The sequence below is a fragment of the Mytilus galloprovincialis genome, chromosome 1, assembly GCF_965363235.1.
Source record: "Mytilus galloprovincialis chromosome 1, xbMytGall1.hap1.1, whole genome shotgun sequence".
In the NCBI taxonomy this organism is placed as follows: domain Eukaryota; kingdom Metazoa; phylum Mollusca; class Bivalvia; order Mytilida; family Mytilidae; genus Mytilus; species Mytilus galloprovincialis.
In genome coordinates, this window is record NC_134838.1 from 57082674 (window position 1) to 57098491 (window position 15818).

Sequence of the window (15818 nt, forward strand, 5' to 3'; positions counted from 1 at the left end):
TAATAACTATAGGCCACCATATGGTCGTCAATAATGAGAAATATTTGTACCATATACATGTAGAAAGCTATAGAAGGCCCCGATAGGAAACATGTGAAGCAATTCAAACAAAAAAACTTACACATGTTAGTTTACTAAAAACAAATATGAAGGATCTAAACCAATAGAAAAATACTAATTCACAGGCCCTTGATGTTGGCATGGGTACTTAAAAAGAAATTAACAGAGATTTCTGTATATTTCAATATTTTAGATCTACAGTTTTAGGTTGCAATAGAAAATATCAAAACTTTTTATGACAAACATGAAAAAAATGATTTTTGATAATTACTGACGAGACAATGGTTTAGTTTAAAACATCCAAGCTGTGATGAAATACATTTTTGAAATAATACACATCTATAACCTTTTTGGAATAATACACAGCTACAGTTGCAAACTTTCCAGAGGTGCTATCCAGCACTTTGATTAATCCCGTTTTCAAATTGGCCTACATTAAAAACCAAAGGATCCAAAATTAAACTAAGTTTGATTTTAATAACAATTGAATTCTTTGGCTTTTTTGATATGCTGAATTTAATCATGTACTTAGAGTTTTGATTATGGGCCCAGTTTTCAAGTTGCTTCAAATCAGGATCCAAAATTATTATATTAAGTATTGGGCAATAGCAATAAATTTTCAATTGCACAGTATTCAGCAATAGCAAGAAATCTTCAATTGCACAGTATTGTGCAATAGCAAGAAATTTTCAATTGCACAGTATTGCGCAATAGCAAGAATCTTCAATTGCACAGTATTGAATTTGTGCAATAGCAAATATTTTCAATTGCACAGTATTGCGCAATAGCAAGAAATATCTAATTGCACAATATTGTGCAATAGCAAGAAATTTTCAATTGATTGGAGTTATCTTTCTTTGTCCAGAATAGTAGTTGAATCAACTTAAATCATTGTTTTATACAATACACAATGTATATTCTCTTTTACTACCAACTGATAAATTAAAACAATCTTTACCATTCAGTGATAACAAGCACTTTTTGTTACATTTTAAATTTTTATGATGTATTTAAATGAGTAGTTATTGTTGCAAACTCCATTAGAAATTTGAATTGAGATCAGTTTGAAAAAAGGGAAAGGGGGATGTGAAAAAAAAATGGTGGGGGGGGGGGGGGGTTAAATTTTTCTCATTTCAGATTTCATAAATAAAAATAAAATTTCTTCAAACATTTTTTTGAAAGGATTAATATTCAACAGCATAGTGATTGCTCAAAGACAAAAAAAATATTTTAAGTTCATTAGACCACATTCATTCTGTGTCCAAAACCTATGCTGTGTCAACTATTTAATCATAATCCAAATTTAGAGCTGAATCCAGCTTGAATGTTGTGTCCATACTTGCCCCAACCGTTCAGGGTTCAACCTCTGCGGTTGTATAAAGCTGCGCCCTGCGGAGCATCTGGTTTTATTTGCCAACTTTATGTAAATAACTTCATTGGAAATTTGCCAATATAAAATGTTGCTGATGAAGCTTTTTTTCCTTATCTTATCTAAAATGTTTTTAGATAATGTATGTTAGACATTTGCCAGACATGACTATGATGTCATTTTCTATTTTTATTTGCCAATAACTTTATGTAAATAACTTCATTGGAAATTTGCCAATATAAAATGTTGCTGATGAAGTTTTTTTTTCCTTATCTTATCTAAAATATTTTTAGATAATATATGTTGGAAATTTGCCAGACATGACTATGATGTCATTTTCTATTTTTATTTGCCAATAACTTTATGTAAATAACTTCATTAGAAATTTGCCAATATAAAATGTTGCTGATGAAGCTTTTTTTCCTTATCTTTTCTAAAATGTTTTTAGATAATGTATGTTGGAAATTTGCCAGACATGACTATCATGTCATTTTCTATTTTTATAATTTTCTGATGTATTTAAATGAGTGTTTATGGTTGCAAAAGTCCATTTAAAAGGAGTAGGTCCGGTAAGGCCTCAAATTTAAGGTTCATGTGACGAAAGATTTTGATCACTTTTTAAACACTTAAGTGTCTATTTTATTTGAATTAATTAGTTTATGTGAAAGATTTTAACAGATTTAGTAATTAAAAACGATCCGATTCAAGCTCAAATATGAAAAATCTACCTAATATGCCGAAAAATGTCACTTTTCAGATGGTTTTTGGTAAAAATGAAAGTGGCCGCATCCGTGTTCATCCTCAACCTTTATATATGTTATGTATTATCATAAAATACAACTTCGTTTCAATATTAAGGATGAACACGAATACTTTCGTTTTACACGAAAAATCGTCTAAAATTTAACTAAAATGCTAGAATTATGAGGATTTTAGTAATTTAGCATGACTTAATGGTGCTAGTACCGGATATGTGCTTGTATTGTCAAAAACAGCCCATATTTATGTAGCAGAAGCATTCTACTGTCCAATAAATAACTAAAGGTTTACATTTTAACAATTTTGTAAAACTGCTATATTTTGGGGCCAAAAAGGGGTCTTACTGAACCTACTCCTTTGAATTGAGATGATGATGATGATGATGATGGAGTGGCTTGACATTTGTTTTGTGTAAAAAAACCATATAATGTCAAAAATTTGATCACAATCCAAATTCAGAGCTGTATCTTGCTTAAATGTTTTGTCCATACCTGCCCCAACTGTTCAGGGATCGACCTCTGCGGTTGTATAAAGCTGCGCCCTGTGGAGCACCTGGTTAGCATTTCTTTGCAGTGGTTTGAGATATCTTCATGAAACTTGGCAGCAACATGAGCAAGCTAGCCCTGACTTTCCTGCATTTTATGACACCTGTGTTATGACTCTAAACTTAACTAATAAAAAAATATACCACAAAAAGTAAAAATCCTCATTTTTTAGCTCACCTGACCTGAAAGTTCAAGTGAGCTTTTCTCATCACTTTGCGTCCATCGTCCGGCATCCTGCGTCCTTCATCCGTAAACTTTTACAAAACTCTTCTCCTCTGAAACTACTGGGCCAAATTTAACCAAACTTGGCCACATATTTAGTTTAAAAAATGTATCCAATGACCCGGCCATCAAACCAAGATGGCGGCCATGGCTAAAAATAGAACACAGGGGTAAAATGTATTTTTTGGCTTATATCTTTAAAACCAAAGCATTTAGAGCAAATCTGAGCTGGGGGTAAAATTGTTGATCAGGCCAAGATCTATCTGCCCTGAAATTTTCAGACGAATATGTTGTTACTGACAACTAAATGATGTTCAATAATGGCGTTCAATAAGTTCAATAATGGCGATTTTGACTTTTACCATTCAGGAGTTATGGTTCTTGAAAGATTGAAAAATGGAGTTTCCAGTCGTGTCCGTGCATTTATGCTTGAACTGTTCTATCAAAGCTTCCCAAATTTTAATATGTTATTACCGATGACAAAATTGAGGTCAAGTTCAATAATGACGATTTTGACTTTTACGGTTCAGGAGTTAATGTATGGTTCTTGAAAGATAAAAAAATGGAGTTTTCAGTCGTGTCCGTGCTTTTACGCATGAACTGTTCTACCAAAGCTTCCCAAATTTTAATATATTGTCACTGATGACAAAATGGAGGTCAAGTTCAATAATGACAATTTTGACTTTTACCATTCAGGAGTTATGGTTCTTGAAAGATCGTAAAATGGCGTTTCCTTTCACGTTGTTGCATTTACGAATGAACCATTCAATCTAAGCTTTTCAAATTTTAATATGTTGATACTGACTACAAAATGAAGGTCAAATTTGATATTGACGATTTTCACTTTCAGCATTCATCAGTTATGGTTCTTGTGATATTGCCAGGACACAAATAAATGTTAATAAATCCGGTTTGCTGTTGTTGTGACAGCCTCTTGTTCATCATTTTTTGTAACTTGTACAAACATCTTCTTCTCTGAAACTATGGGCCAAATTTAACCAAACTTGGCCACAATCATTACTAGGGTATCTATTTTAAAAAAGTGTCTAATGACCCCTCCTACCAACCAAGATGGCCAACATCAGTAAATACAGTAACAGGTGAGCGACACAGGCTCTTGAGAGCCTCTAGTTTTTAAATGGCCCAATCTATAATGTCTATAGGAAACACCCATATTCATTTTTTTTCAACGATTTGACTCAAATTCTCATATTTGATTTATAACCATGTAAACACATAGTAAAACATTCATCCAAATTATAAAAAGTCTAAAATAAACAATTTACAGGGCATAGGATCGATAATCATGATAATATGTAGGTCTGTTTCGCTTGTGTTTTAGTCTTGATGCTATCTAATTAACTATTGAGTTGACCTGTCACCTTCGAAAAATCTGATAGTCATATAAGCGATATAAACATTACTAGTATCTCAATTGTTTGTAAAACAATTGAAAGGTCTTTCCTGTAAAAGTGATGTTTTCGTAATGTACTTTGTACGACCTTTCGTTTGATATACGACGAGCATACCTTCTGAAACTTTTCCCTTTTAACACTTAATGACCTCATCCGCCTACATTTTTGAGATCGGAATTATGATATAATATGTAACAAAGAGTAGATGAGCTTTCATTTGATATGCGCCAACACCATGTTCTAGAAAGTTTGATGTTTGCACTTAATAAACTTTAGGTCGGGAATTTGATATTTCAAATGTACACATCATAACCTTTCATTTGATATTTAAGAGGGTGTCCAATTGAAAAACCAGGCAGTGGATGGCACATGACATATTTTGTTTTCAAAATTTTTTCATCTATTTCATATCACAAATTCATTCTTTCTCAGAGTTAAATTTTGTTTTTTTATTAACTGCAACAAATTAAGAGAATAAAATAACATAGAAAGCACTAAAAATTCATTGAAAAGGGGAGATAACTCTTCATTTTGTACAAAATTTTGTTGCATTGTTAGTTAACTTTAAAATCATTTTCTGAGCCATCCACTGTTGATTCAAAAATATCTTTGACATATATATCCTTTGTATGATATAAACATTGCATTGAAACCAAAATTTCAGTGGGAAAAAAATTATGTTGTGCCACCCATATCATAGGATTTGCCTGATATTTACTTGGACAGCCTCTTAACAACCCTATCTTAAAAGAAAATTTATTTTTTGCACTCAATGACCCAATTCAACCCATTTCTGGGAGACATCAATTTGAAATGTACGCTTTATGTTCTTTCATTTGATATGCAACAACCTTACCATCTGAGAAATTTGAATTTTTGCACTAAATGACCCCACCCTGCCCACTGGAATGAAAAGGGGGTTTAAAATTTTCATTTTTGAGTAGAGCTCCTTAAGACCTTCAATTTGATATATCGAATGACCCCATTTTGCAAAGTGCCAAAAATTAATTAGATAAATAGAACTTATGCAACTTACAAAGTCAATACACATGAAAATTTCAAATTGATTTTTTGGTGTCTTTTTTAATGGAACGTTTTGGGTATTTGGTCAAACATATAACTATGTTAACTCTTCAATTTCTAAAACATTTTAAGTGGTAACCTGTTGTTGATTTAGATTTACATGCCTCCGCTCGCAAAATTTCAAACTGCAATTTCTCTAAAACGACAGCAGATATCTCACATCTGTTAAATGATAAATGATCTGCAGTTGACGGACAACATTGTAGAAAAAGATTTGGGACAATTCCGAAGTTCATCAAGGTCACAATGAATCATCAAATATGATGCAATACCAAACTTGAGAACCAGAAGTCGTAGAGACATGGGACTACCACCATTCAACTCAGGACCAGTTGACCTTTCAAATGTCACAAGGTCAAGGTCATTGTTAACTTTAAAGGTCAAGGTAAAATTTCATCATGACCTGACATTGACCTCAAATTAAAGGTCTTAAAATACTGATCATTTTTGTCGAGCCTGCAACTTTTGTTGCAGAAAGCTCGACATATGGATAGTGATCCGGCGGCGGCTACGGCGGCGGCGGCGGCGGCGGCGGCGGTGTTAGCTCACTTCTTAAAAGCTATATATTTTAGAAGCTGGAAGACCTGGATGCTTCATATTTTGTATATAGATGCCTCATGTTACGAAGTTTCAATCAGTCACATGTCCATTGTCCTTGACCTCATTTTCATGGTCCAGTGACCACTTGAAAAAAAAGTTCATATTTTTTGCAATGTTAAATTCTCTCTTACTGAAAGTAATAGGATAACTATATTTAGTATGTGCGTACCTTGCAAGGTCCTCATGCCTGTCAGACAGTTTTCACTTGACCTCAACCTCATTTCATGGATCAGTGAACAAGGTTAAGTTTTGGTGGTCAAGTCCATATCTCAGATACTATAAGCAATAGGTCTAGTATATTCGGTGTATGGAAGGACTGTAAGGTGTACATGTCCAACTGGCAGGTATCATCTGACCTTGACCTCATTTTCATGGTTCAGTGGTTATAGTTAAGTTTTTGTGTTTTGGTCTGTTTTTCTCATACTTTATGCAATAGGTCTACTATATTTGTTGTATGGAATGATTGTAAGGTGTACATGTCTAGCGGGCAGATGTCGTCTGACCTTGACCTCATTTTCATGGTTCAGTTGTTATAGTTAAGTTTTTGTGTTTTGGTCTATTTTTCCCATACTTTATGCAATAGGTTTACTATATTTGTTGTATGGAATGATTGTAAGGTGTACATGTCTAGCGTGCAGATGTCATCTGACCTTGACCTCATTTTCATGGTTCAGTGGTCAAAGTTAAGTTTTTGAGTTTTGGTCTTTTTATCTAATACTATATGTCATAGGTCAACTATATTTTGTGTATGGAAATATTTTATGATCTATATGTCAGTCGTGCAGGTTTTATTTGACCTTGACCTGGTTTTCAAGGTTCATTGCTCAGTGTTAAGTTTATGTGTTTTGGTCTATTTTCTTAAACTATAAGCAATAGGTCAACTATATTTGTTGTATGGAAGCATTGTTAGCTGTACATGTCTGCCTGGCATATGGTTCAACTGACCTTGACCTCATTTTCATGATTCATGTTAAGTCTATGTGACAGTCGTAATAAAGCTTTAGATTTAGGAGTATCAGCATAATATCAATGATTAGTAAAGAAGGCGAGACATTTCTGTGCGTGCACTCTTGTTGCAATTTATAGTAGGTTGCTATCTGTTACCTTTTTAAAGATATACACATGTTACTATAGTTTTAAGAGTTATGTTGAGGTAAGTATTGAACAGACGTCGGACATTTTTTAGCTTAATGTATAAAATGTAGAGCTCGTCAAGAGGAACATTTCATACACATAAACTCTTATAGTTTTCTTAATATGCAAGCTTGAAATTGCAGCGTAATTTTGATTTGCACTCAGTGACCTTTGACCTTGGGTGCAAATTGAAGGTCACGTGAACCTAAGATTACTGGTGTAGGTCCCAAGTCTCTATGACTTCCAGTTCTCTAAATACAATTTTTCAAAAATTGTGTACAATTTTTCAAGGGAATAACTCCTTATAAGGGTTGATAACAAAATGATTGTATATGTTCATTAACATTGCCATATGTTCCTGTACATTTTTCCGTTTTTAAGTCGATTCTATCTCTAATACTTTTTGAGAAAAATGCAAAGGAAAGAAATTGTTTCCAGGGGATATAACTCTCATAGGGGACGATGAAATCCTATTCAGCCTCATATGGTAATACATCATGATGAGATCTACCTATGGTCTAAATAAGGTCATGATATCTTTAAAAACAACAAGGGGGGGGGGGGGGGCATGTTGAAAAAAATCAATAAAAGGGAGATAACTTCTTAAGGGGATGATGAAATCCTTATCGCAGAGACAGAACTTGGGAATGTTACCAGTAAATAAACATGTGCATATTGTTTACATTGAAATCTGTGGTAACCTTTCATTCGAGGTAGGGGTAGTTAAGAAAATTAGTGTAAGTTTAAACTTAGATTTTTAATTATTGGCCCAGTTTTCAAGTTGGTCCAAATCGGGGTCCAAAATTAAACTTTGTTTGATTTCAACAAAAATTGAATATATGTGATTATTCAATATGCTGAATCTAACCATGTACTTGTATTTAGATTTTTAATATTTGGGCCCGGTTATCAAATGGGTCCACATTGAGGTCCCAAGGGTCTGAAATTGAACATTATTTTCATCAAAAATTGAATTCTTCGGGTTCTATGATATGCTGAATCTAACCATGTATTTAGATTTTGGATATTGGACCATAATAGGTAAATGTCCAATTTAAAATTTTAAAGTTTTTAAGTTTAAGTTCTTAGACCACATTCATTCTGTGTTAGAAACCTATGTTGTGTTAACTATTTAATCACAATCCAAGTTCAGAGCTGTATCAAGCTTAAATGTTGTGTCCATACTTGCCCCAACTGTTCAGGGTTGGACCTCTGCGGTTGTATAAAGCTATGCCCTGGGGAGCATCTGGTTTATAGGTCAAGGTTACGTGATTGATAGCAATGTAGAAACACAGCCAATCAGGATCAAGTTGATCATGGAAGTATCAATTGCTTTACAAAGTTTTGCAATATATTTGCCCTTGATATTAAATGTGAGAATCAGTACTGTACATCATTTGTAAATCATGTACATTGTACACATCTTTTTTTCTTTTCAGATATATAATGGATGGTGCAGCAGGTGACAGTAATGATAATGGTCTCAGTGACTCTTTCCTTTCTGGGCAATATATGGTTGAAGGTAAGTGCATCATGCATACTGTCATGACAGAATAAGTATGAAACTTTGATGTGCATGAACTTTTGCCTTCAATCTCTTAACTTTTGGGACAGCTTTGAGATACATTTTTTTTTACTTTTGTAAATTTGCACATGTGCATTTTATTCTAGTGGTGTGCAATCATTAATGGAAACATATACCGATCTATTTTTTAGAGTCTTAATATGATCTATTTTTATCCTGGAGGTGGGCTTCATTTCATGGATCAGGCAATGATCAAGGTTAAAGTTAAATGATTATGTCCTTTTCAGAGATATTATAAGCAGTAATTAATGTAGGTAAGCTACAGCATATATATCATGTACAATGACGTAATTGGGGATTTGGAATGATTGTTTTGGGCACATGTCAGTCTGGCAGGTTTCATCTGACCATGGCCTTATTTTCATGGTTCATTTGTCATTTGTCAATGTAATGTTTTTATATATATGACCACAACAAAATTTGAATTTGTATATTGGTATCATGACGTCGTTGTCTGAGGACATTTGGTTTTTTGAAAAATTACTTTAGTAAACAGATATCTATGAAATTTAAGCACAAGGTTTATGAGCACAAAAGGAAGCTTAGGGTTGGGCTTGATTTTAGGGGTTATGGTCCCAACAGTTTAGGAATATAAGCATTTTTTTAGTTTCTAGATAATAATAACTTGTGGAATGGTGTATCACTGTATGGATCTCTCTAAAATTATATCACAAGTTTCCATACCACAAAGGGATGGTAAGAATTGGCTTGGGGGGGGGGGGGGGGGGGGGGTATGGCTCAAACCATTTAGGAATAGGGACAAAAAAAGGGAAAAAACCAGGGTGTCTTGGGTGGGTCTCATTGGGGTCAAAGCGTGACGCCGGAGTGTCAATTTTTTTTGTAAGCGTGACACATGAAAGTCAAGTTATTGTGCCGTGCAAACAGGAAATGAAGTCTAGCCGGAGAAGGGAAATTACCAAAAAATTAATAATTGCTTATAAACATAGTGTAAGCGGGATACAGGAATCTGACAAAATAGTAAGCGGGATCCGGGATCAGACCCACCCTCCTGGTTAATGGACAATTACTTAAGTACAAAACATAATTTAAAAGCAGTGTAACAGGGGTTAAGAAATCCACTAGCCCGACGCCCGGGGCTACAACATTTAGACCTCGGGCAACCAAAACTTGTAATTCAATATGTCCGACGGACTAGTAACAAAAAATCTTGGCGTTTCCAAAATTGAAAGTGGAAAATCCCCTCATCACTTTTCTATGTTACCCAATCAAATTCGACTACCATGACAACGTCATCCGGGATTCCTAGAATTTGAACTGATTTTGTACAAGTTTTAAAATAGAACAAATAACTTTGGGTGGATCCCGTACTTTCAATATCGATATGTCAGTACAGGAAGTGGTTTTTGTACATTGCTTATGCAACCTGATTGTACCTTCTTCTGATTAATTTATTGTAATATAAATGTGAATCCCTTTTGACAGCAGATACCTGACTTTTGTCAGATATAAATTTGAAACGTGTGCACATGTTATGGACGCCATTTTGTTTTTGTTTACATACTGTGAATTCGAAGAAGCCTTCAGAACCATGACATAAACATTAACATTCTTAGAAAACTTAAACTTGATGCCATTATAGTTCATTAATCATGATTATCTTCATTGATTAGCAAATGAATTCGATTTTTAAAGAAATGAAATTAATAACAAATACAGTTTCAGTTTAGAGACTGTGCTCAGGTTGTAATCTATTTATAGCCCACAATTTGATAAATGTAAATATGGACATTACTGTACTTTGTTTATAAAACAATTATAATCTTGATAATAAAAGAAACTATGGATGGTGATATTTATTCACAAAAATATTTGAGGTCATTTAACATGTTTAATTTATTTTAAAACTGAAAACAAATATGAGCATTACATAATTAACCAGCTGATAATTCTTTTACACAAACGTGATGATGTACCTCCAATCCTTTTAAATACCCATGTATAGCAGTGGTCAAGACTTGTATCATCTCCGGATTTGGTCAACTCTTATATCAGAATATTCAGTGAATATTCCATTATCGATTAATTGAATATATCTGTTTATAAGTTTTGGGTATCCAATTTGCAAAAATCTTCTGTACAATGGATAAAAAAATTGTTAAGCTTAGATTCTTGATTATTGGCCCAGTTTTCAAGTTGGTCCAAATCGGGGTCCAAAATTAAACTTTGTTTGATTTCATCAAAAATTGAATAAATGGGGTTCTTTGATATACCAAATCTAACTGTGTATGTAGATTCTTCATTTTTGGTCCTGTTTTCAAATTGGTCTACACTAAAGTCCAAAGGGTCCAAAATTAAACTTAGTCTGATTTTAACAAAAAATGAAATCTTGGGGTTCTTTGATATGCTGAATCCAAAAATGTACTTAGATTTTTTATTATGGGCCTAGTTTTCAAGTTGGTCCAAATCAGGATCTAAAATTATTATATTAAGTATTGTGCAATAGCAAGTCTTTTCAATTGCACAGTATTGCACAATGGCAAGAAATATCTAATTGCACAATATTGTGAAATAGCAAATTTTTTTTTAATTAGAGTTATCTTTCTTTGTCCAGAATAGTAAGCAAGAAATATCTAATTGCAAAATATTGTGCAATAGCAAGATTTTTTTTAATTGGAGTTATCTTTCTTTGTCCAGAATCAACTTAAATCTTTGTTATATACAATATATAATGTATATTCACTTTTTACTACCAACTGATAAATTAAAATAATCTTTACCATTCAGTGATAACAAGCAGTTTTTTTACATCTTAATAATTTATGATGTATTTAAATGAGTAGTTATTGTTGCAAACTCCAATAGAAATTTTAATTGAGATTAGTTTTGGAATAAGGGAAAGGGGGATGTGATTAAAAAAATTGGGTTCAATTTTTCTCATTTGAAATTTCATAAATAAAAAAGAAAATTTCTTCAAACATTTTTTTGAGAGGATTAATATTCAACAGCATAGTGAATTGCTCTAAGAGAAAACAAAAAAATTAAGTTCATTAGAACACATTCATTCTGTGTCAGAAACCTATGCTGTGTCAACTATTTAATCACAATCCAAATTTAGAGCTGAATCCAGCTTGAATGTTGTGTCCATACTTGCCCCAACCGTTCAGGGTTCAACCTCTGCGGTCGTATAAAGCTACGCCCTGCGGAACATCTGGTTGCCTTATATCTCAAAAACGGAAGCATTTAGAGCAAATCTGACATGGGGTAAAAATGTTCATTAGGTCAAGATCTATCAGCCCAGAAATTTTCAGATGAATCAAACAAACCATTGTTGGGTTGCTGCCACTTAATTGGTAATTTTAAGGAAATTTTGCAGTTTTTGGTCATTATCTTGAATTTTATTATAGATTAAGATAAACTGTAAACAGCAAAAATGTTCAGCAAAGTAAGATCTACAAATAGGTTAATATGACCAAAATTGTCAATTGACCCCTTAAGGGGTAAATGTCCTTTAATGACAATTTTTCACAATTTGTTCATCATATTTGCTAACTTTAAAAAATCTTCTCCTCTGAAACTACTGAATGGATTTGGATGTAACTTAGCATGATAGTTCCTTAGATTATCCTGCACAAAGTGTGTGCTTTGATTTTTGATCCGTCAAAAAACATGGCCGCCCTTACTTTAAATAGAACATAGGGGTCAAATGCAGTTTTTGGCTTATATCTCAAAAACGAAAGCATTTAGAGCAAATAAGACAAGGTAGTAAAAGTATTTATTGGGTCAAGGTCTACCTGTCCTGAAATTTTCAGCCGAATTGGGTAACTGGTTTTTCAGGTATAATGCCCCTGAATTGATGATTTTAAAGAAATTTTGCAGTGTTTGGTTATTATCTTGAATATTATTTTAGATACAGATAAACTGTTAATAGCAATTGTATTGTGAATCATCAGATTGACCTAGACTTAATCAAGTGTAGGGCGAACTCATGCCCATTTCTTTCCAGAGGTTCCTAAGAGGCTTTAAAAGGTATTTCCAGGATAGTACATGGCCTTTGTTACTCTGTTTAATTTACAACAAACATCAATTTATTAATTTAGTTAATAAGGCATTGTTTACCAGGTGAGCGATTCAGGCTCTTGAGAGCCTCTTGTTCTAGTTTCCAGACAACAACTTGTGTTTAAGTGTATGGATCTCTCTGAAATTATATCACAAGTTTTCATACCACAAAGGGATGGTAAGGATTGGCTTTGGGGGGTTATGGCTCAAATCAATAAGAATAAGGGTTAAAAAAGAAGGACGAGGGTTTCTTGGTAAATTGACAATTACGACAATTTTAAAGAAGTGTTAGGTAGGTAATCCAATTATTGAGATAATCCATTAAAGATAGAGATAAACTGTAAGACCTAAAAAAATAGTCGACATGACCAAAATGGTCAATTGACCCCCTTAAGGAGTTATTGTCCTTTATTGTCAATTTTTAACAATTTTCATAAAATTTGTAAATTTGTAAATTTTTACTAACTTTTTCCAATGAAACTTTACTGGGCCAAGTTCATTAAAAATACAGATAATTGTAAGCAGAAAGAATGTTCAGGAAAGTAAGATGTACAAACACATCACCATCACCAAAACACAATTTTGTCATGAATCCATTTGTTTAATATTCACATAGACCAAGGTGAGCGACACAGGCTCTTTAGAGCCTCAAGTTATAGATGTAGATAAACTGTAATAGCAATAATGTTCAACAAAATAAGATCTACAAATAAATTAATATGACCAAAATGGTTATTGCCCTATAGTAAATTTTTCAATCATTTTTCTTAAATTTTTGTAATCCTTTACCAAAATCTTGTCCTGAATTACATTTGTAACTAGACAAATTAAATCAAACTTGGATGCAATTGATCAGCATTAGGGTATCGAGTTTTAAAAATGTTTCCTATGACCCTGCCATCCAACCAACATGGCAGACATGGCTATAAATAGAACATAGGGGGAAAATGCAATTTTTGATTTGTATCTCTGAAACAAAGGCAAAAGCATAACTGTTGCATCATTTCATGCATCATATCTAAATAAAAATAACAGGTGAGTGACCAGCTCCTTGGAGCCTCTAGTTAACATATGTTGTTATATTGATATATTGGTATCATGTCGTCGTCGTTGTCAGCGTCGTCCAAACACAGTTGGTTTCCAGAAAATAACTTCAATATTAGTAAATAGAAATCTATGAAATTTAAACACAAGGTTTATAACTACAAAAGGAAAGTTAGGATTGATTTTGAGAGGTTATGGTCATAACAGTTTAGGAATAAGGGGCCAAAAAAAGGCATTTTTAGCTCACCTGGCCTGACAATTACGACAATTTTAAAGAAGTGTTAGGTAGGTAATCCAATTATTGAGATAATCCATTAAAACAAAATATATTTTTCTCATTTCAGATTTCTTCATATATTTTTATTTATTTTTTGCACGGGTTCATATTTTTTATTTCGGGTTAGGGTCAATATGCAACATCATAGTGTATTGCACAAAATAAAAAAAAGATGGTATTTTTTTAATTTTTTGGAAAGGGGGGGAGGCAATTCGCAACAGCATTGTTTATTGCACATAAGCAAAAAAATGAGTTTAAATTCAAATCATATTACCAATTCTAAGTTCTTTGACTTCAATTATTCTGTTTGAGAAAGCTATAATGTGTTAAATATTTTTTAAAATTACAATCTAAATTCAGAGCTGTATCAAGCATGTTATCTATAAATATATATTGTCAATGTTTGCATCAACTGTTCAGGGATGGACCTTTCTGGTCGTATCCAGCTGTGCTCAGCGAAGCAATTCATTATTATCCTATTATCCTAATACCAACTGCCATTACAGTCGTTATAGTGTTCCAGCAAGAAAATGACTACAGAGGGCACAGTATCAAACAAAGAGGGCACTTTCTTTTAATTTAGGCCTTTTTAGTCTTTTGCCTTTTCAAGTGTTGAATACAATGTATATACTTTTGTGTAGTTCAGGTTTAGGATTATAGTAAGCTATAATGTGGCATTTCCCATTCTAAACAGCAATTCAAGTGTGCACTCTTAACTGACAGCTGTAATGATTAAGGGGTATTCCTCCCCTTAAAGAATAATTAAAATTGAGAATGGAAATGGGGAATGTGCCAAAGAGACAACAACCCGACCATAGATAAAAGAAAAAAAAACAACAGCAGAAGGTCACCAACAGGTCTTCAATGTATCGAGAAATTCCCGCACCCGGATGCGTCCTTCAGCTGGCCCATAAACAAATATATACTAGTTCAGTGATAATGAACGCCATACTAATTTCCAAATTGTACACAAGAAACTAAAATTAAAATAATTCAAGACTAACAAAGGCCAGAGGCTCCTGACTTGGGACAGGCGCAAAAATGCGGCGGGGTTAAACATGTTTGTGAGATCTCAACCCTCCCCCTATACCTCTAGCCAATGTAGAAAATTGAATGCTTTAGCACTTGTTATGATTCATATAAGGGTAATCAGAGGTTGCAATTATGAATCATAAATGATGGTGAATGCATATAGTTACATACATTTTGTACATGCATATACAATTTTAAAAGCAGAAAATTGAATTATTACAATGTAGGTGATGGTGATGAAGGTTTAGCTTCTGGTGAGAATGATGAAGAACACAGATTGGAAAATAATGAACCACTTAGAGAGCAAGTAAGGATATCATTTTAAAACACTCACCTCTTAAAACCTGTTTTAGGAGGTTGCATATAATAGAAATTTATCTTATTATTTTGTTCATTGTCATTAAACTACATTTTTAGCTCACCTGGCCCTTCCCATCACTCTGCGTCCAGCGTCTGGCGTCCTTCGTCGTCGTTAACTTTTACAAAAATCTTTTCCTCTGAAACTACAGTGCCAAATTAAACCAAACTTGACAACAATCATCATTGGGGTATCTAGTGTAAAAAATGTGTCTGGTGACCCGGCCAACCAACCAAGATGGCCGCCATGGCTAAAAATAGAACAGGGGTAAAATGCAGTTTTTGGCTTATAACTCAAAAACCAAAGCATTTAGAGCAA

The 15818-nt window shown here is 33.4% G+C and overlaps 1 protein-coding gene across 6 annotated transcripts in view; it reads left to right on the top strand.

Annotated features, from left to right (window-relative positions):
* LOC143079355 (nuclear transcription factor Y subunit beta-like) overlaps positions 1-15818 on the top strand; it is a 105353-nt gene that overhangs the window by 11688 nt on the left and 77847 nt on the right. For 5 of the 6 annotated variants that reach the window (XM_076254671.1, XM_076254648.1, XM_076254655.1 and 2 more), the window contains exons 2-3: positions 8627-8709; positions 15370-15449. In XM_076254671.1, coding sequence (XP_076110786.1) covers positions 8634-8709; positions 15370-15449 — 156 coding nt within the window. In that variant the 5' untranslated portion in view covers positions 8627-8633. Of the gene's footprint in view, positions 1-5739; positions 5814-8626; positions 8710-15369; positions 15450-15818 lie in introns of those variants that run through there. The other variant, XM_076254639.1, reaches the window with a different exon arrangement.